The sequence below is a fragment of the Antrostomus carolinensis genome, unplaced genomic scaffold, assembly GCF_000700745.2.
Source record: "Antrostomus carolinensis isolate BGI_N321 unplaced genomic scaffold, ASM70074v2 scaffold10701, whole genome shotgun sequence".
Lineage (NCBI taxonomy): Eukaryota > Metazoa > Chordata > Aves > Caprimulgiformes > Caprimulgidae > Antrostomus > Antrostomus carolinensis.
In genome coordinates, this window is record NW_010292067.1 from 38973 (window position 1) to 60010 (window position 21038).

A 21038-nucleotide genomic window follows, 5' to 3' on the forward strand; every position below is an offset into this window, starting at 1 on the left:
GTGTACAGCCATGCAACAGTCACAGCCCAGCTCTGGCCACCTCTCCCCAATGCCAACACTGTGGCGCTGGCCTGGAGAGTGGGCACGTGCCCACGCACACCGACAACCTGCACGCCCCGGCCTCTTCCCTTCAGGGAAGTGCAGGACGCCACAAAATTCCTCATCTGCTGTTAGCTGCCCACCAGCCCTACTTGCCTCACGTCTGGAGGGCCAGGTAAGGTCCTGTTTCACCATTAACCTTGTAAAGATGGTTAAAAGAGAAGGTTAAAAAGGAAAAAAAAAATAATGATGAACAAAGTTCCCTGAATGGAAGACGCAAAAAACCACTGAACACCAGTAAGCTCCTACTATCATAACTCAAAGGTCTCTGTTGTGTTGCTGTGTGGCAGCTTTCAGAAGAAACTTCTGGCTCTTGAAATCACATGCAAGGCAAGGCAGGTTTCTTGCTCTGAAGCCCTCTAGTGATGGCCAAAAGCACAGCAGCCACACAAGTACCCACTTTGAGTGCAACCAGGAGCCCTGCACAAGAAATCACTGCTCATCAGCCCCACCAGGCCAAGATGGACAAGTCTCAAGGAACATGTAACCACTCGTGGAGCCATGCTAAGCAGAGCATTTGTGACTGTTTAACCACATTCTAAGCAGCTATTTGTCCTCCAAAGGCTGACGAATATGTGTATTTTGTGAACAAACATGGATTAGACCTCTAATCCAAAACAGGGAATCCATCATGAGTGGTTCTTAATTAAGACCCAGAAAAAAAAACCTGTGGAAAATTCACAAGAATGTAGGCTTGATATTAAACGTCTTTTTTTTTCCCCTCAATCTCGAACACTGAAATCCAACTTTTTTATCTATATTGTGCCTAGCAATAGACACAATCTCTGCTAGCCACTGAATATACAGCTCCTGAATACTCTTGAGGTTCCACAACTATATTCATCCTATGCATTATCAAGCTGTAGAGAAGACCAGTAAAAGAAACATCTTATCTTATTAAATGTCAGTAAGTCTTTGCCCCACTCTGGGTCCAGCACTGCCTCAGGGATGTTACTCCGTCAGAAGATCTTTCCTATGAAACTGTATAATGCTCTGCCCAAACCCACTGATTTGCCACCTTCTGCTTTAACAACCAGCTGTATGAACTTCACCTATTACAGAACTAGCTATATATTTTCAATATTTCAAAGTGGCAAATCATTAGATGCATCACATGCAACAACATTAAAATGAGCGTTGTTTCCCACTGCAAAGTCTGCTCTAGCACCTTTTATATCTTAAGAGCACTTTAAACTACTGTCAAACTGCTGATTTAAGTCATTCCTAACTAATATCTGGAGGAAGAAAGAATTATATCCAGTGAATTAGCAATGGTTCCACAGAAGCACATACAGCAAGGGCAGACTGGGCTTTCCTTCTGGACTTGACTTAAAGCAAACAGATGTCTTTCAGAGGTAGATCTACTTTGGCTACCTGGATTAGACCACTAAAGTGTTGTTTTCTTTTGCCATTCACTAACCAAATCACCATTAAACTCAGGATTAGCAAGGTTTTTTGCCTGCAAATATGGATCATGGTCCAAAACGTGGTTCACCTAAGCATGTCTCTCTCAGGTCACCAGATCAGAAGCAGACGGCACCACACATCCTGAGCAGAGTTTTTTTGGTTCTGCCATTGGAACCAAGCTTGCTCCCCAGCGATTCTTTGCTCTGACATTATCCTGAATGCTGGAATCCAGAATCACAATAAATGTTATGGAAATGGTCCAAAGCAGAAAGTGAAGTAATTTCTGAAGCAAGCAAGCAGACTAAAAATAGCCGGCTGCACAGCAGAAAATACCAGAGGGTGGGGGAATCCCTGCAGAAGACCTTTACACTCTGTTCTTTATTCCTAAATCTGCAGGTGTGGAGCACTACAAACAGCCCCTCAGCGGCCACGGAAGGTGGCCGAGGAACGTGTGGCCGTGCTGTCGGTAAGGCCTGGCAGCCAGCTTTCCTCCTACGCCGCAAAGGGGCAGCTGGGGGGCTGCGGTTCATCAGGCGGCCTCATGGCTGCAACCCTGAGGAGATGACGAAGATGATGATGATGACGACGATGACAATGATGAGGATGCAGGCCAGCTCCGGGCTGCAGCCTCTCCCTCTCCATGCCCTGCCTCACCCCTCTCACCCACCCTCCAGCCAGCTTTTGCTGGGGCAAAAACAGAAGAAAGCTAATCTGTATTAAAAAAAAACAACCTCCCCCCTCACCCCCCCAAAAAAAAACCCACCCAAAAACCTACTTTACCAGTGGAGCTCTCCAAAGGATGAGACTAGATAGATGCTGGTAAAAGGGGAGCTGGGAAAGTGGAGGAAGAGAGGCAAGGCTGCCCCTGCAGCAGCAGCCAGACATCAAACTGGCTTTGCTGTACTGTAAAACCACATCTTGAGGGAGAAGTAAATAGCAAATAGAGAAAACCTGTAGACACCTATGTCAGGAGGAAGCACTGCTAACTGCTATCACAACAGGATGCCACCTGAACATTTACAAACAGAAAATGCAATTGTTTCTCCTTTCTTTGCTGCCAGTGGGAGGAATCCTTTCCTGAATTGACATGGGTGTTTGTTTACATTTGTAGGCATGGGAAAGAGAATCAGTTTGCATTGACATGTTTATCCATCCATTTTTACAAGAACAGTGCAAACTAACAATTTGTGTTGCAAATCAAGACTAGGCAAGGTCCATTTCCAAAACTCTTTTAACCAGAATTGAGGAGCAGCAGCAGTTCTGAAATAGGAACCGACCTCACCCTCAGGGACTCGAATTTAAGTGGAGACTTGTTTGATGATGCGGCCCGCTCTGATCTATAAATCAGTGCAGCTCTATCATTTTGTAATTGGTTCAAGGCTTCACATTTAAATAAATTGTTGCCAAGTGGTGTAGCAAGAGAAGCAAAAAGAAAAATTCAGAGTAAAAAACAACCAACTCTTTCCTAAAAATGGGTTTATCTCACAGGCTCAAAGAGAGGAAAACACCAATAAATGCCAGAGAAAAGGCCGCTGAGGTAAAACATGCAAGAGGCAGATAAAACCCTCCTTAGCGGTGCTGCCTGTGCATCAGTGTTTCCACAGCAGTGACTCAGGGCTGCCTGGCCAGGAGGACAGGTTAGCGCAGGGGGAGCCAGGCAGCCGGCAGCCAGCCACAGCGATGCTCGCTCTCCCCGACGCCTGTTTGGCTCTGTTTGCCCAATTACATTTCCATGCGGTAAAATATTCCATATAAGAAAATTATTTTCTTCAGGAATCACGGACACTCTGCTTTCTTGCTCACACATGCAGAGCCAAGGTGCTTTGCCAGGCCGGTTAACAGTTATCTGAAGGTCTGTGGGCTGCTGCATTTATACTAGGATTTCCACTTAGTTCTTACCACCTCTAGAATCAAACACTAAAATTCAGTTCAGGAAGAAGGAGCTACAGTGGAAAATATCCCTGCTCTCATGAAATGCTGCAAAAACACCTCATACATCAACTGACATGCAAAAAACTGAAAGTTCATTTCTGGAACAGACCCCTCCACTAGGCAGAGAGGAGGACACTTGAGAAGGTCCCCATCATTCTGCAAAACTAGGTGTGACAGAGAGCAGGCTATCGACCTCTCACCACGCCTTTTGCTCCAGTGATGTGCTGGGTAAAGAAACAACCATTTCACCTGGTGGACATGAGGCAAAACACAACCCAATGTGCTTGCTCTCCACACAGGAACAGAAGCTGCTTCTGCAGCTAACATGCTCACTTCTCAGAGACATCCTTTTCAGATCACAACATTTGAGAAATAAGGCCTGACACAAAAAAAACCCCCAAAACCAACAGGATCATCAGAACAAAAAGATGCCTCCTTGGCCAGACTCCCATTGGTCTAATTGGTGGACAAGAAGCTCAACATGAGCCGGCAATGTGCGCTCGCAGCCCAGAAGGCCAATAACTGTATCCTGGGCGGCATCAAGAGAAGTGTGGCCAGCAGGTCAAGGGAGGTGATTCTGCCCCTCTACTCTGCTCTCATGGGACCCCACCTGCAGTACTGCGTCCACTTCTGGGGCCCAACATAAGAAGGACGTGGACCTGTTAGAACAAGTCCAGAGGAGGCCACCAGGATGATCCGAGGGCTGGAGCACCTCTCCTATGAGGACAGGCTGAGAGAGTTGGGGCTGTTCAGCCTGGAGAAGAGAAGGCTCCGGGGAGACCTTATAGCGGCCTTCCAGTACCTGAAGGGGCTACAGGAAGGCTGGGGAAGGACTTTTTACAAAGACTTTTTACTTATCTAGTGATAGAACAAGGGGAAATGGCTTCAAACTGAAAGAGGGAAGGTTTAGATTAGATATTAGGAAGAAATTCTTTCCCATGAGGGTAGTGAGACACTGGAACAGGTTGCCCAGAGAAGCTGTGGATGCCCCCTCCCTGGAAGTGTTCCAGGCCAGGTTGGATGGGGCTTTGAGCAACCTGGTCTAGTGGAAGGTGTCCCTGCTGCTGGCAGGGGGGTTGGAACTGGATGATCCCTTCCAACCCAAACCATTCTATGATTCTACCATTCTAAGTCTGCTTGAAGCAGGGTCTTACTAAGAAAGATGTCAAGGACAGCAAAGCAAAACTAAGCTGTCTGTTTATTATGAAGCATCAATCTTTTCAATTTATTGACAACACCTTTGCACTTTCATTTAGTAGTAGAAAATGTTCTCTGCCAGAGAGGCTACACAAAGCATGCTCAGGAGACTTTAATCCCTTTTGGATTAAACCTCTGTAGAGGAATGTATGTAGGCCTATAGCTAGAAAGGACTTGAGATATTTCTAGGCTCAGGAGACAAACAACATCTTCTCCTCCACTGATCAACTGAACTAGTTTGTGCAGCATTTTCAAGGTTCTTTTAACACTTAGTTCAGCCATGTGCTTCCCATTGCATATTTAAGAGACTGGGCACAGGGGGAGAAGAATGCTTTCTTGTTAGGCACAAGGGGAGTGTTCATCGTGGTTACAAGTCAGCTTGGAGCACAATGAATTCCCAGGTCCTTGCACATTAGCACTTGCTGCCATAATCTCTTGTTTTAGGAGCTGGGCTTCAAGACTGTATTTTAGCCACTAACTCCCTACACAATCACTCAAACTGCATCTTGCAAAAGAAGCACCATCAAGGGACTTAGAGCAAACATTTTTGTCTCATTAAATGTTGGAGAATAACATTGCTATTTTATATTTATATATATATATGCACATTTAAGAAAGAGAAAGAGGGGGAGAGAGATCACACAGGGTAATCTCAAATGTGCAATACTATTGTGGCCCCGTAAACTAAAGAAAGACCCAGAGGGAGATTTTAAAATGCTTAAAAGTAGTTTGCATGTGCTACCCTGCACACATTCCTATAGCTGCAGCACTCACTTGAAAGCCAAGCATCAGAACTCTTTCTTTTAAAAGCAGTAATATACCTCCTCCTCCTGATTTACTGAAAAACAGTGGCCAGCTGACTGATAATGGACAGTGGCTAAGGTCTGCCTACCATTCCCAAAGCAGGGGCCATAAATCTCAGCCTCTTTTCTCCACACAGCCTGCCAGTTTTCACATAACTTGTCAGGACTTTGTATCTTTGGAATTTCTCCTCCTCATTAAACTTGGACAAAGTTGGCCAGCAGATCCAAAAAGTATTTGGTGGAAAAGAAGGCAGGACCCACGCACTATCGCCAAGAAGCCTCATTTCCTTAGGAAGTCAAGATAAAATTATGGAATGTCGTAGCAAAAACAGGAGGAACCCACTGGCAGGTGCAGTTTATTAAACTACAATTAAACACAGTTAAGAAAGATTACATTTCAAGCAGATATATCTCCTTTAACATAAACAGCAAATTAATTCTCCTGTCTTTGATCCTAATGCCCAAACCAGACTTTAAAGTGCACCCCCGAAAGACAGCGGCGCACACTGGACCTGGGATCTCTGGCTTGCCTACTCAGGCAGGAGGAATACACCGCAGACCCGGGTTCAGCCTAGATACGTGCTAAAACGAAAGCACAATGCTCTGTCACAATCCTCACCGGTTCCACTCTGCCCAAACTGGCAAGAGCACACATGCTCTCACACTGTATTGATGGGGTTGTTTTCCCTGAGTAGACAATTTGTCTGATTCACCAGGGGTAAATTGAGCTGTGCTGTGTGTCTGACAGAAACGATACAAAACACAGCCCTGTACACTTTTTGCTATTATCTGCACACAAAACATTTCTGTTTCCCATCAGAACTCAAATCTCCTCACACAGCTCAGACAAACAGAGCCCAGCGCTCAGGAAGGCAGCGGTGAAACGCCTGCGTCGAGGCCACCTGCACAAATGCTCCCCTCGGCTCAGAAGAAATGCTCCATCACTAGAACTTGCACAGGCTACTATTGCTCAAATTCATGTCAGTGCAGGTATGACCAGTAGGTTAAATATGATGATTGTGAAAGCATCTGCACACTACCCACACTGAGCCTTCAACACTGCTAGTATCAGAGTACGGATTTCCCCAACGTAAGATAGATCCTAACAGTCATTCCTACACCTATGAAATCACTTCCTTGTCAGTGCTAGCAGCAGAGCTAACAACATGTCTCCGGACAACTGCAGGTACCAAGCCTAAGGACTGAAGAAAAATAGGCACAGGATTCTAGTTAAATGCATGAGTGTATTGCCCACTTGGACTGATAAACAATGCCCAAAGGCTGGAATTCAAGCACCTGTCCTGCTCATGACAACGATGCTAACAGACATCAGTGGCCCACCTAGATGACTTATCTTTTCCTTCTGAGCATGTCAACGCAGTCGCACCATCAAACCAAAGGAAAGAAACGTTTAAGGGAAAAGTCCAGACTTGTCCAAAGAGCTCAAGACTTGCAGAGAAATATTCTTAATACGCACTCCTGTCCTTCCACCAATGGAAGTCAGCTGCAGCCTGCCCAGCCTTCCAGTTTCCGCTATGCTCCAGTACTAAACATGTGCTCTCATATAACAGATCTTGGTGCCACAGCTGAGGAGTATACCCTGAGTATCATCTGCTGTGCTACAGCGGAGTGTTACCTGGCTATGGGTTTATTTCCTGACAAATTGCTTTACCCCCCTGCTTTTTCATGCAACACTGGCCCTCTTACACCCAGGTAGGCAAAATTTTAAAGCTGCTTCTATAAAACAAGGAGATTCTTCTGCGCTCTGAAGTACAGTAAAGTTCCCTTTACATGGTCATAAATTCAGTTTGTGTAATCTAAACTACATTCCAATTTACAGAGCACTGGCAAAATATTTTCTGGTAGATAGGACAAAAACCTTGCACATCAGACTTCTCATAAGCATAGAGATGAGGAGGAGGCAGAGGCAGCCCAACTTTCTTTGGCCTTTCTTAACACAATGATCTACAATCAGCCTTGAAGATGAAGCCAGCTCCTGGCCTCAGCTGAAAAGCCATGCAATGGGAATACTACTAAACAAGCACCACAACGCCTTCACAGTCCAATCTCTTTTGCTGTTGGCAGATAATAGATGCTGGTGAGGTAGCAATGGTGCCCTCAAGGATCTTAATGGCAAAAGGAAAACATCTGTTTCTTCCAGCTTTGAAACAGTCAGGTTCCAAAAGAACCATGCTGAAATATCTAGAGAGGTACACCCACAAGGACAACTGACAACTGACTGTGCGTGCAGTCTTCCACTCAGGTGGAAATCTTGCACTGAGAAGAAATGGTATATTAAAAAAGTAGACAGAGAAACAAGCACATACAAATGTTTTACATCTCTTTTTTTTCTCTCCCCACTGCCAATTTTTCACTCAACCACACAGTATCAGTGTGAAATTGCTCTTTGCTGGGACACAGCAATGCAGAGTGTTGGCGCTCAACACCAGCTCTCTCCAGTCAATACACATTGTGTATCATTTCCCAAGCTGCTTGATAACAGCCACAGCTTTCTGTCCTGACCTCAAACCACATGTGGAACTCCCTATGCAAACTCCCTCTTGCAGCTGCCTCAAACCTGACATCCTCCCCTTCCCAAATAACCTTCTCCAGCCTGACAGTCTAGCTAACCACCCCCAGGACACAGATGAAGAGAGTGAAAGTTTGCCCTTCCTCCAAAGTGGTGCCAGCACTGCTCGAGGAAAGTCTCTTGGATCACGTTCAAAAATTGCAGACCTGACTCAAGCCAGGTGTTAGCTGCATTTGCCTTGCTGGGAGATAAAGTCACTATGACTGTAAGGACAAAAGGCTCTCCAGAGTTAACCATCGCTCTGCTCTGTTAGGACTACGAGCTTGCAGGCTAAGCACAGCTCTGCCACCCAAGGATGAGGGTGTTGGGACATGTCTGACACCGCCAGCCCCCCTGCAAGGCCCTACACACACACCCCTCACTCTGAAGACAGGCAGAACCACCTCTGCCCAAAACAAACGGGGGGCTCTCAGAGACAGGGGCAGCACGGAGCTGACGAGGGATGCAGCAGAGCCCGGTCCCACACAGACCCCAGCCAGCACCGCAGACCCCGCCAGCACCCTGGGGCTGAGCCTCCCGGCACCAGGGCGGTGGGAAAGCAGGGCAAGAGCTGTGCCAAGCTGCTGGGCAAGGGCATGCGGCAGAGATAGGTGCAGGATCTCAAATTAAGGAGGGAAATAGTGTAATTATACAAATACTCTGCAGCTCAAAAAAGGCTTCCCTGCTGGCTGCAAGACCATTGTAGCTCTTTTTGACCTCCTCCCAAACCAGACGTTACAGCTCAAGGGACCACTCTGTCCAGCTCTGTTTGACTCTGAACTGTAATAGAAAGTTCCCAGCAGCCTTTTTTTTTTTTTTGACCTAATTCCCAGAAGAGATCAGAGGTTAATCAGCTTCAGCAGAGACTGGATAGCAGGGCTGTCCACGTTGTAAATACCTTTCCTATTTATTCCTTTTCCACAGAACAAGTTTTTGTTTTGCCAGGTAACTGTTTAGTTAACTAAAGACTGCAAAATTTTGTACAGACTAGTAGTAAGCAACTCACATTCAAGGGACAAGCGAGCAAGGTGCCAGTACTCCCCATAGGAACAATCTAGATTGTTAGGTCCTTGACCCATTTTCCCCAATTAATATCAAGAGGAAGGGACACAGCAAAGGCTTTTACTAACTCTACTGGCTGCAGGTTTGCTTTGTCTAACTTAGCAGTAAGTACTGCCATGGAGTGGTATAAAAGTGATTTATCAGGCAGCGGTGCTAAGCCAGGTAAAGCAGCGCACTCCTGTTTCCACACGAAAAGGCCAGTCCGAATTCAGCTCCTCCAGACTGGCTTGCCCCAGTTCTGTTGCACAGTGCTGTGAAGATCTGCATTTCCCAGTCTGCTACAGTGGGGCAACAACTTTTTGTTTTCCTTTTTTTTTTTTTTTTCCTTTTTTCCCTCCAAGCAGATCAAAATCCACACATTGTCTTTGGGTTTTCAGGAGGGAGGGGAAAAAAAACCCAAAAAACAAAACAAAACACGCCACATAAAAGTTAGGGCAAACTTTCAGTGGTTATTACTTTTGTTTTCCCCTCATTTGGTCTGCCTGCATGTGTGGGAACACACACATTTATATTTATCTGCAGTCTTTCTGCAGACTGTCTTATGGGCAATGGATGGATCATTCACATGATCGCAGTTTATAACACCACGTAGGCTGTAAGATACAGACTCACAAGAATCAAAGTGACTTGCCTACTACAACAGAAAAAAGCAGTCAGCAGAGTTGGGAAGATGGCAATGAATAATTTGGGTAACCTTTCCTGTCTAGGTAGGGGAGGATGGGCCACGTTTCTCTGCAGACCTGGAGGTTTTGGTTTGGGGTTGTTAATTTTTCTGCAGAGCACGTACAGAAAGGGCAAGACAGGCAAGCACTAAAAGCAATCCAGCTTCTTTCATAAATCAGCAGGATACAGTATCCAGTTGTTTACTTAGCATAATTTTACACAGACTAGACTGGACAAGTCATGAAACACTGGGCACAAGAGCTGAGAAATGCTGCTATTAAAAAGGCATGCGGAAAACTTTCCCAAGGGATGCCAAGAGTGTGTGTGGGAAGAGGTAGGAGGAAGAAGCAGCAGCGTCAGGGGTTATAACAAACAGAAAAGAAGCGATTATGTTTTTCCCTCAAAATCAGTTACTCAGCCTTTCAAAGAGAAAAGCATTGCTGGAAGGGGAACACAGGAGTGACCCTGGAAACGAGCGTGCAGCTGCAAAGAAAACCTCCAAAAGAGTTAAGCAGAGTCAAGCCGTCTGTTTAGGGTGTAATGCAAGTTAACAGCACAGATGCAGACAGATTTGCCAAGTAAGCTTTGTTAAGGTTTTAAATGTTATTTGCTTCACAAGAACATGGATTCTTCTAACTAAACGGTGACTGGCAAATCTTAACAGCGTACTTGTGTTGCATCTGATAACATCAGTCACGGCTCACTTGGTGTGCTGCACACCAGTACGCAGCAAGGAGCTCATGGAAACCTAACAGCATGGTCAGCGAGCGGAAGGGGTCAACACAGACTGAGCAGCACCTTCTCCAAAACAATGCCCCAGAAGGAACAGAGACCCTACAATAAAAAGATTAAAGACAGACTACAGGAGCCTCTCAAATAACGCCTTCCCCCACAACATGCGTGCAGCCTGAGATTCATCCTACATATGTACATTTTGGAAAATATTTTTTAAAGCATGTATACGCTGATAGTTCGTGTTGTTCCCCTTTTATGGTCATTGGACTCATTCCAACAACAGAATAGCTTTCAATTGATGAGGACTGGTGCTTTTTTGGTTTTATTTGTTCTACGCCCCAGTGAAATTTTTTCACCCTACACGTGCTCTAGCTTCACCCTCAGAAAGTGAAAACAGGACCTACGTATGCACCATTCTGTAGGAAGACTTACAGATCTTTAGATCCTACAGATACTTTAGTGCTTGCTTTAGTGCTGTAGCACTAAAAACATCTATAGAAACATCTATAAAGATCCATACAATCTTCCAGATCTTTTCTTAATTTGTTTAGAGAGGAGGAAAGTGGAAGAGAGACAAAACTTTTATGCACATCAACACCCCCCCAGTGTTTCAGGCAGCAGTACTAACTAGTCATAATATATTCAAAGATCAAGCTGATATCTTCAGCCCACCTCCTCTTTTCTCATCCTTACCATCATTCTTTTCAAAATTAAAATCTGAAGAGAAAACCACAAGAAAAGCTGAGAAGGATGAAGCACATTTCCACAGTGCCATGTTCATTACAGAGCTCTAAAGCTTCTTCCAGCGTCTCTAGTCAGAGGTTATACTACCTGTTTTCTTCATGCCAACAAAAACTTTTTAAGGAAAGCCTTCGCTCCGACATCCCTCTCCTTTGGATGATCAAAGCTTTATAACCCAGAATTGATGTAACTTTGCTGATCCTGAGCAATGTGTGAATTACAGAATCAGGGCCTTGAAAACTGAAAATTTGAGGCGTGCCCACAGAGCGTGCCAACACATTAGGCTTTCTAATTTGTTAAGCATTTGGCAAAGCAAGCACTGGATCAGACCTATCCCAGAAGAAAGTAAGTCTTGTGTCTATTCTCAAGGCAGGTTAGACAAAACAACCAGATATCCTCCATGGCAGCACCACTTACCGTTGAAGCAGAACGGCGTAACACTGCCAGTAAAACATGCACAGAGGCACAAATCCCCTCGAGCTTCAGCAGCCGCTCATCAAAAAATCACAATTTCAGTTCTGTACAAGTTTCCACTCAAGCCTCTTTCCCCATGGGCATGGACACAGATAGCTGCCATTAGCCTACAAGAGCGGCTGCTATAACTATAGCTCTTGAAGGAGGTGGAGAAGGTAGATGTGAATCTGTGGTTCCTTCAGCATTTCTTTCGAGGCAGTGCTGAGGGTGGCATCGCTGCCCCCTCTGTCCCCATGTTTTCTCCTCCCACCATCCCTATAAGCTGTAGTGAGCTAGAACCAGGATGGAGCTGCACAGTCTGCCAGCAAAAGGAGATGTTCATGAAACCATCCCTTGAGGAACTGAAGCCATGGCTTGATGATCTCTGGCAGCAACGTCAACTTGAGCTACTACCCTCTCTCCCCCACGGCCATCAGCATCTCTTTTCCAGTCTCATGCCACCTTCTTCATAGCGACAGCACAACTGTTTGTAATGTCGTGTGCTCAACTAGATCAACGAACTGATCCAGGTTATAAATATCTGAAAAAAGGAAAGAGGGGAGTGAGGGTATTTTTAACCTGGAACCAGGGCCAGTTCACTGATCCAGGTCATTATCTGGCCCTGGGGCAGTTGTGTCAGCACAAGTGTTTGGAGACAGACAAAGAACCAGCAAGCAAGAGTGGACAGGAATATCCTACAGCCACATCTGCCACTGAGAAAATGGGACATGCAACAGTATCACCCATGCCTGGTGTTAAAAAGTGGAGCTGACTTAGCACGACTTGGAAGAATTTACACCACATTTTTAGCCACCGCAGGCTCATTAGTTTGAAGCAAAAACACATGAGCTCCACTGGTAGGAACGACAACACTTTTAAGCTGCATGGGCCTAATGTCTCCAAACTCCTCCCTCTGACTGCCCTTCATCCCCTAAAAAAGTATAAGCTTGTGAGATAAAAGATACAGAGTGCCAATATACAACTAGCTTTTTGAAACCAGCCAAAAATTACAGAAAGTTTCAAAACATAAGCCACCTCCCACACCATGAGCTCAGCCATACTATAGGCAGCATTTTTCAATCGTTTTCCTTGTGCTGTGCAACCTCTGCACTACAACTGTTTGTGATTAATATATACTATTAAAAACAGAGGGAGTGTGCAGTACAGCCAATCTTAATGTCATGGAAGAAGCCTTTGTCATGCACAGTCCAGCAAGCTGCCCTGTGTAAAACTGCTGCACGAATGGAAACTTTTGCTGTGCAAAGAACATTCACTGGATGTCGATGCACCTTCATTCTTCTCTGGTTTGTGTGCTTGTTAGCTGCAGCGAAAGAGCACTGTCTCCTCATGAAGGCAGCCTTTGAAAATCTACAGCTGAAAACTGATTTTTATCAGGCCACCTTACAAAGTAAGAATGCCTAGCCCTTGGCAGACACAAAAGCTTCAGTTAGAGAGCAGCAGACACGCTGCCCATCCATCCATCACAAGGAGATTCAGAGATATGACTGAAGTCCTATCGGTTGACCTAACCCTGCCTTCTTGCTTTCTTCCCTCTCCTGCCTGTTTATCCATTACACCCCAGCCACTTGCCTAGGAGTTTGTGTCCAAGGCCATTTTTACTTGTTGGCACCTATACACACGCTAAAACAGAAAACATTTTTCAGCAACACCCCTGTAGCACTTTTGCTTAATATAACCAGCTCGCCAAAGAACCCCTGCTTTGTACATTACATTAATGTAAATTTTCCCTTAATACCTATATAAGATTGAGGAGTTCAGAAAAGTAAGACACTTGGTTTGAAAAGGCACAACCTCTCTTCAGAAGTGTTATATCAGTCCAGCATTGCAGATATCACACAGGAGGATCTCATTCAATTTTAAATCTGAAGCTGTTGTGTTAATTTGCAGATGTAACTCTACTCAACACAAATGGAATCAACAGGGGAAAACCCATGCTTTTCCTTATCTCTTTTGAAGATTTAAATTAAACTGATTGCTTTTTGAACAGCATAAACTGCAAGACATCTAAGGATTCAAATAAGGGCATATATTATTTTATCTCTTTGGCTGGGTTAATTTCCCATCTTTTCCATGTAAAGCTCCACAGTAAATCCCCCGGGTCAGCTGCAACTACTACTTTTCATTGCTGAATTCTGCCAGCAATCTGCTCATCGTTCCTGCAGATGTTTCTGCTTTCAGGCTTCTGAGAACTTTATTGGACCCATTTCCTTTGAATAACTGTATACTCTTCTTAGGCTGCAAATGTACCGAGAAACAACTGTCTTCTATGTCAAGCAGCCTCCTCACCTTCTTTTTTGGTAAAAGCAAGATGACACATTGAATAGAAAAAAGTGGAAAGCAGGGAAACAGACTTTTTTCCCTCTTCTGAGAAATTTCTGAAAAGGGAGTGCTATGTGTGCTATTATGTCCTAGGACCAGCCAAAGCAATCTGTGAAGGCCAGAGGCCCCTGCACACAAGTGCACAGAAATTTTGTAAAGGGCAGATGGGCTTGAGAGGTCAGGTCTTGCAAACAGAAAGCAAACAATCACAGGCAAGGACCATGCCCTTCAACATAAATATGAGGCAAGCCATATGCCATCTCTCATTCTTAAATTTCACCTGTATTGTTAATAAAACAGAATGTTCCTCTACTCACCTCGGTAACATCCATGACTTTGATGGCTGCCAGCTGACCTGTTTTGACATGCCGACCCTGAAGAAGAGAGAGAACTGTTAGCACCAGTGTCTTTATCAATCCCTTCAGCACACATGGAGCAAAACATTTGGATGAGAGCTCCAGCCACTGGGTTTTCCCCAGCTGTGCTGGACCCTTCTGATACTTCATATGAAAAAACAACAAATACTCTAGATGGCTGAAAAAAAAAAAGTTTATCTTTAAAATGTTCTTACATAAATCTTAGAACCCATTTATTTTTCTCAACATTAAAAGGATGATTATCAACATTAAGCACACACAGATTACATTCGCAGCTTCCCTTATGTTTACTTCAGCAAAGCTCATAGTCAGTACTGATAGTTTATTAACATGCCAGAATATTTAAACTCCACGTATTGCATATTTTATTTCCATGCACCAGTGCCTAGTACCTGGCTGATATTTTACTGGGTAAATGCAAGCAGGCTTAGAGGGTTGCAAAAGGACATCTCTCTCTGTTTTGGTCTCCACTAGTAAAAAAACAAACAACAAAAAAGTGAAGTTTCTTCAAGTGATGCATCAGACCTGCAATATCTCTCTCTGCCTGTCTCACGATAGCTAGACAAGAACAAGACGTCGTCTCCCTTCAGCTACGCCACCAGAAGGGTACGGTTTCTCAGTACAGCTGGAGCTGAATTAACAGATCCCAGCTCCTGCGGCGGGGAGCTCCTACCCGTCCTTCCCCTGCCTCCCTCCAGCCTCCTGTCACAGATTTCTCCCAGGAGCACTGAGCTCGTTCTGGCACTCATCGGATCATATGATAAGCTGATTGAGATCAGTAAAATGGCAGAAAGTTAACACGGAAAAAGCAAAGTGTGGGGCGAGGCGGGGGACTGCGGATCAGGAAACTGAACTGGTTTGCTCGGCAGCGAGAGCAGAGGCAGCGCTGGCAGAAGGCGGATGGCCCGGCTGGCCGGCTGGCTGGCAGCACAGAGGGCCCCTCCAGCCCTGGGGGGCTGTAACTGGCCTCAGCTGACTTCTGACAAAAACCTTTCTTTCCTCCAGTATATTTTTACATGAGGTGGGGCCGTATCAATTAGCTGCTCTGCATTTTTTTTCTAAACAGGCACTTAGAAATGTTCCTAGTACTGGTTCCTAGTATTTTCCAGCTCACCACTTAATACCCAGCAGTCCGCCCTGAGCCTTCCAGCCAAGCAGCCTGGTCTCCCAGCCCCTTTCCCAAGAACTGTCCCCAAAGGTTCTTCCCTGGATCAGCCAAGCTCTCCAGCAAGAGGTATGCCCACTACGCTTCTTCACTTTCATCACAAATCATGATAAAAAACACAACAAAACATTTCACTGAAGTGACAGTTCCTTTACCTTTCTCCTCACCAAGTTCTAAGTTTCCTAGGCCAAAACCTACACACAGCATTCACTACAGCTGATGGACATTACTAGTATATTTTTTTTCCTGGACTAACTTCTTAATGTCTTTACAGATTCTTTTGAGACTGGCACTCCAGAACTGAAGCACCCCAATCCACTAATCTCTTTGGAGAAATCTTGACCCCTTACGATACCCTCCATGGAGGTAATGGCCCAGGTACTGCTGGTGCATCAGAAAGGGGGAAATGCTGCAGAACTCACAGCCTCCACTTTCTTTCACAACTCATATTGTGCTGCTCTCTCCCCTTGTTAACCAGTCCACATGCTTTCTATAAATAAATTACTGCACTCGGGCTTCTGCCGGCTCTGTAAACTCCCTTTATTGTATGCATTTCTTTTTACAGCTTGGTCTCAAGCTGGTTTCAATTTTGAAACAAAGTTAGGGTAGTAACTTGTGCAGTGGCCAAGACTGACCTCAACTCGACCTTACTACCTCTTGAACCAAAGCCTTTCAGCAAGCCCAGGAGAGATGCAACTCCGACCTCCCACCCTGGACCTCTGCCTAATGACAAAAGCCTGTGGCCTTCTCCTCAAGACTTACCATCCCACCAAGGGAGGAGGGAAAAATAGCACCTACATAGAGGTAGGTGCTCCTATTTTCCACAGCTCTGTGGAAGGAACTAAAAGACCTGAAGACGTGGGGAAGCACAGTTTGAGGTACAAAAAGAATATGCTAAAGAGAGGAACAACAACATCTCAGAGGAAAAAAATCTCACAACGCTAAGGAGGACTGAGGAAGAAAAAACTTCTTAAAAAACCAGTGAAAATACGGTTCACCATTCATTCTGCAAAAATGTGGCGATGCTAAAATGGTGGCAGAACATACTCCAAGCAGAAAAAGTGGCACACAGAAGAACGAAGTAGCAAGACATCCACGGAATGCCACATATTTTATGGAAAGTTTATGGAAAGTTTCCTCTATTTATCTTTTTTAACTTCCAAACTACTGGTGGGCTTGCTATTTCCAGCGAGAAGGCTGAAATTTCCCAGGGCTCAGCTTCACAGCTTTTCTCCAGGCGCCGTTCCTCCTTGTGAGACTGGCCCACTCGGATGACTAATGTGCACCAGCCCAACCACCCTGCCCCTGCAGCCGGTGCCTCCACTAGTCCCTACCAAAACCTGGGCCACGACAGCTACGGCAGAGCACAGCGATTGCTCGTGGTTCGCTGGGGCAGCAGGGATGGGAAAAGCTCCTCCATAACCCTCCTAAGGGACTGGGGAGCAAGGGAACTGCAGACTGTGGGAAGTGTGGGATGCTCAGTATCCCAGGCCAAATTTAAACCCTGGTCATTTCAGAATACGGTTAAAAATTACTCCAAATACCCTTTTCATAATGTATGGAGTGTATCTACAACATATATGGGGGAGGTTGCATGACATTAATTTATATGAGAAAAGTAAAAGGACATTTTGAAGCCACATTCTTTTCATTAAAAACACTTTTAGAGAGAGGGGAAAAGCAAACATCACAAGCACAAAATATAAGCATGAGCAGAGTTTTTGTTTGTTTGTTTATCAGCTTAACAGCTCTGCTCAAGAACAGACTTGTCAAACTATTAGCATGCTGCTATAATTTTGCTTGCAACATGAAATGGCTAAGCATTCCTATTTCGGAAACCGATCTTCAGATTTTTCATAGACAGTTTTTGCTTTGGAAAAATTTGTCCACATTAAAAATAATAAGAATAAAATCGAAAAGTGGTTGAATGCGATGAAAGCGCTACAGAAGTCATAGATGGGAGAAATCCTCTGAACTCAATCTCCTGGGATTAAAATTTATTCAAATCCAACTCCCAGGGCACTTCATAACTGTGGTAACCATTAAGGCCTCATCCAGACACCATCTCACCATCACCACCAGCTAACACTCCAGTGGGACAGCATTTTTCTTGTAGAAGGAGGCCCCTTTTTTAGTGCTGTCTGGAGTCGTGGCCCCTCGGGGCGTCCCAGGCTCCCCCATCCCCAGGATTCCTGGACAATCTTGCAGCTTTGTTTCTCACAGCAAATTGTCGGCAATTACTATCTGAATATCTGACAAATGTCGCGAGACTGCAAAACACAACCCATGCTGACTGAAAACAACAGTTTCTTAAAATATTGCTAGATACCAAGTATCAGATGCTGGGGATCACAGGGTAACTGCCACCCAGCCCGAAGGTTAAGTACGGATATGAAATACACAATGACGATGACAGGAACCTAGATGCATCTTGTTAAGCATAAGATGACTGTCTCCAGAGCCAATGGACTGAGAAGGCCGCAGAGGTCGCACTGCGTAGCAGCAGTAGCAGAGGTTACATCATCCCAGGAGCGAGAGCTTGCCCCTTACCAGATCTTGGGGTGGTGGCCACGACGAAACATCAACACTGTCAGCTGAGTCTGGCTCCCACCCCACGGAAAAGTGCCCAACAACAAATTCCCTTCATTTAGACCATGTTAAGATTTTATCAACTATAATTTCCAAACTGCTTGTCCTTTCCTTATGCATCCTCTCCTCCTTTCTTTCCCTCTTTTCATATTAAAGCACTTGTTTATCCTCCCAAGGAAGTAATGTAAGAAAATTTTTTAAGACCACTGCTGCACCATTTTATTTTTAGATGGCCTGTTGGGATGAGCAAGTCAATGGAGTTGAGCCTGCTGACCCCAAATCTTGTCCTGTTTCTTCTCATGTGGACGACAGAAAGTTCGTTTACATATGGAGGGTTTTAAAATACAGCTCTTCTCATCAACATAGCAACACTGCAGCATTTAACTGGATCTTAAACTGAATTCACTACTTAAGCATATTCCCAGTCATGTCTGATACCAATATGCTGTTGATTTCTCATCTCTGTGGGCTTTCTGCATGTTGAAAAGAGGGGACAAGGAGAATCCTTGGTAGTCTGCCAAGATCTGCAGAACATTATAAATTTCAAGCCTACCCACGCTCTCCAAGTCAGTTAATACACCTACTTCTTGCCTCTTTCCTCCTCTGCACACATTATTACTGTAAAATTTTTGTTTGGGAAAGGTTCAAAGGCAAGTGGTGCTATGTGCTGTTTTTCATGGTGCTTTTTTTTCCCCTAAGAAGCCTTAATGTTATCAAAGAACTATGCAAATTAAATGCAAAAGAAATCCTATCAGCTCATTTACCTCCTTCACCCACTAATTATCCAAGATATGTAATCCACAGTAATGTAATTCCCCTACTAACACATTTTCCAGCTTGTGTATTAATGAGCCTTTTGGGGGGACGGTTCCTGGAAGCTTGCTCCCCAGCTAAAGGGCACGAAAGTGGAATATGGGGCAACATCACTCATGACTTGCAAGGTTGGATTATCCTGTGCACTGTACACCATTAAGTCGTTGGAAAATTTTCCAACCTCCCAGTATCCTATGCTGACAGTTCTGGAAAGAAGAGCAACTGAGTTGGAAAATAATCTACTAATTCACATTTCAACTGCTACAATGTACACAGAAGCAGCAGGCGAGATTTAAACATGCTATCAAGTGAAAACTCACCACAGTACCACCTCTTAGCAGCGCTGTACAATACCCCCATGCCAAAATTAACTTTTCAATTTGCTTCTCATTTAGTTGATTTTAAACTTCTACCAGCCTCAGGCAATAGGCCACGGAGCAATACTCTGCTATTAGGTTGCACACACCAGCGCAATAAATGATACCTTATGATCATTCCAATGCACGTTTACCACCAGCATTTTTTGTCACTTGCCAACACAGAAAGTTGCAGACCAATCAACTTTGCATAGCAAGTACTCAGACTCTACAAGCTGTTCCCTCCCACTCCCCAGAAAGGCTAGGTCTACCCTGTGAAAAGCAATGGGACTGATGCTCCTGGAGAAAAAAGAACTTGTATTTTTGACAAGCAAAAAGACAGAATGGCACAAAGTGAAAGCAACCACCCCAATTAAAAACAAATAATAAAACCAGAAAATGTTTTTAAGCAAAAAGTCTACCTAATTGCCTTTGTAGTCAAAAGAAGGCTGTTTCTACAGATAGGGCATTCTGCAAGCTAAAGAACCACAGGCTCCAGAGATGGAGATAAATTTGTAAAAAAGAGATAATGTTTATCTGGCATGGAAGCTCCTTCTAGAATAAAAATCAGCAAACAACCTCAGTACAAAAGCCTGGCAAATCACTGCAGAAATGCACGAGAACAAAAAAAGGCCAACATCAATGTTCTTTCTTCCTGTTAGACAATTTCTAAACCCAAACCAACCAGAAGCTATTAAAGACTCCCACTGTTTAAGTTAAAGAGAAGACAGGATTCTGTGTTTTCCCTCCCAACTCTTGACATCAAATGCCTGGAAAGCAAAACAGAAAACAACATACTCTCCATCCTGTTTTAGATATCCACAGGCTTGCTAGTTGTCTATTGAGGAAATAATAATGACAATTTACTCATGCATAGTACTGCATTCTGTGAAGTATGAAAGATGCACAGTTATTATCAGTCATGTACTTCCAGGGAGAGAGTGAAAAGATGTTACCTGCTAGTAAGGAAAAAGAAAGTCCTACACACTGATTTTTTACTTTGATTGCTAGCACTGTGGTAGCTTTCCCACTCAGAAAGACACTGGCTATACATTACCAGAGGCATTTCCTTCTCCCAAACAGCTCATTGCCTAAATAGGAAAAAGGAAAGAAAAGAAAAAAAAAGAGAGAGAGAGAGAAAAAAAAAGGACAGTGGGAAAACCAAGGCATTCGGCCACAATCTAACTTTCCCAGGATTGCAACAGGTCAACGACAGGGCTCAGAGTTAGGAGGCATCTCTGCCAACTCCCAGCACCCTGCCCAGCTGTACACCTCGCCCCACCGATCCACAGGAGATGTTTTTGTCTGATGGGAGAGGACAGGAAGAGAACTGCAATGGCAGGCAGCTCTCTCGCCACTTCACCTGGAGAACACCACAAATGCCCCACAGGAACTTTGACAGATTTGCCTGACAATTAAGCCCATTTCAGTTCACAGCCATTGAGACATCTGACTGGGCAATAGATGGAAAAACACCAGCAAAAGGAGGGGAAGGGCAGGGGAAGAGGTCTAGCAGTGGTGCAGTTTAAGACTATGGCTGGTCCTTCGTTACCCTGTCATGCCAATCCCCGTCCCTTCATCCAACTTGGATCCCCTAAGGCTGCTCATTTCCTGGTTCAAATGGCTCAAAACATTCCCTTATCAAGTGGAGCTTACAGACTTTCCTCTTCCTTCTCGCTCCCAAATAGCAAGCAGGAAAGGCTGACAAATTGAGGTCTGCTGGCAACAGCGGCAACC

The 21038-nt window shown here is 44.7% G+C and overlaps 1 protein-coding gene across 1 annotated transcript in view; it reads right to left on the minus strand.

Moving 5' to 3' along the window:
• LOC104531815 (mitogen-activated protein kinase kinase kinase kinase 4) overlaps positions 1 to 14375 on the minus strand; it is a gene marked incomplete at both ends in the record, with an annotated part of 52369 nt that extends 37994 nt beyond the window's left edge. The window contains one exon of the mRNA XM_010176819.1: positions 14319 to 14375. Within this exon, the coding sequence (XP_010175121.1) occupies positions 14319 to 14375 (57 nt within the window). The remainder of the gene's footprint in view (positions 1 to 14318) is intronic.
• Positions 14376 to 21038: the final 6663 nt, after the last annotated feature.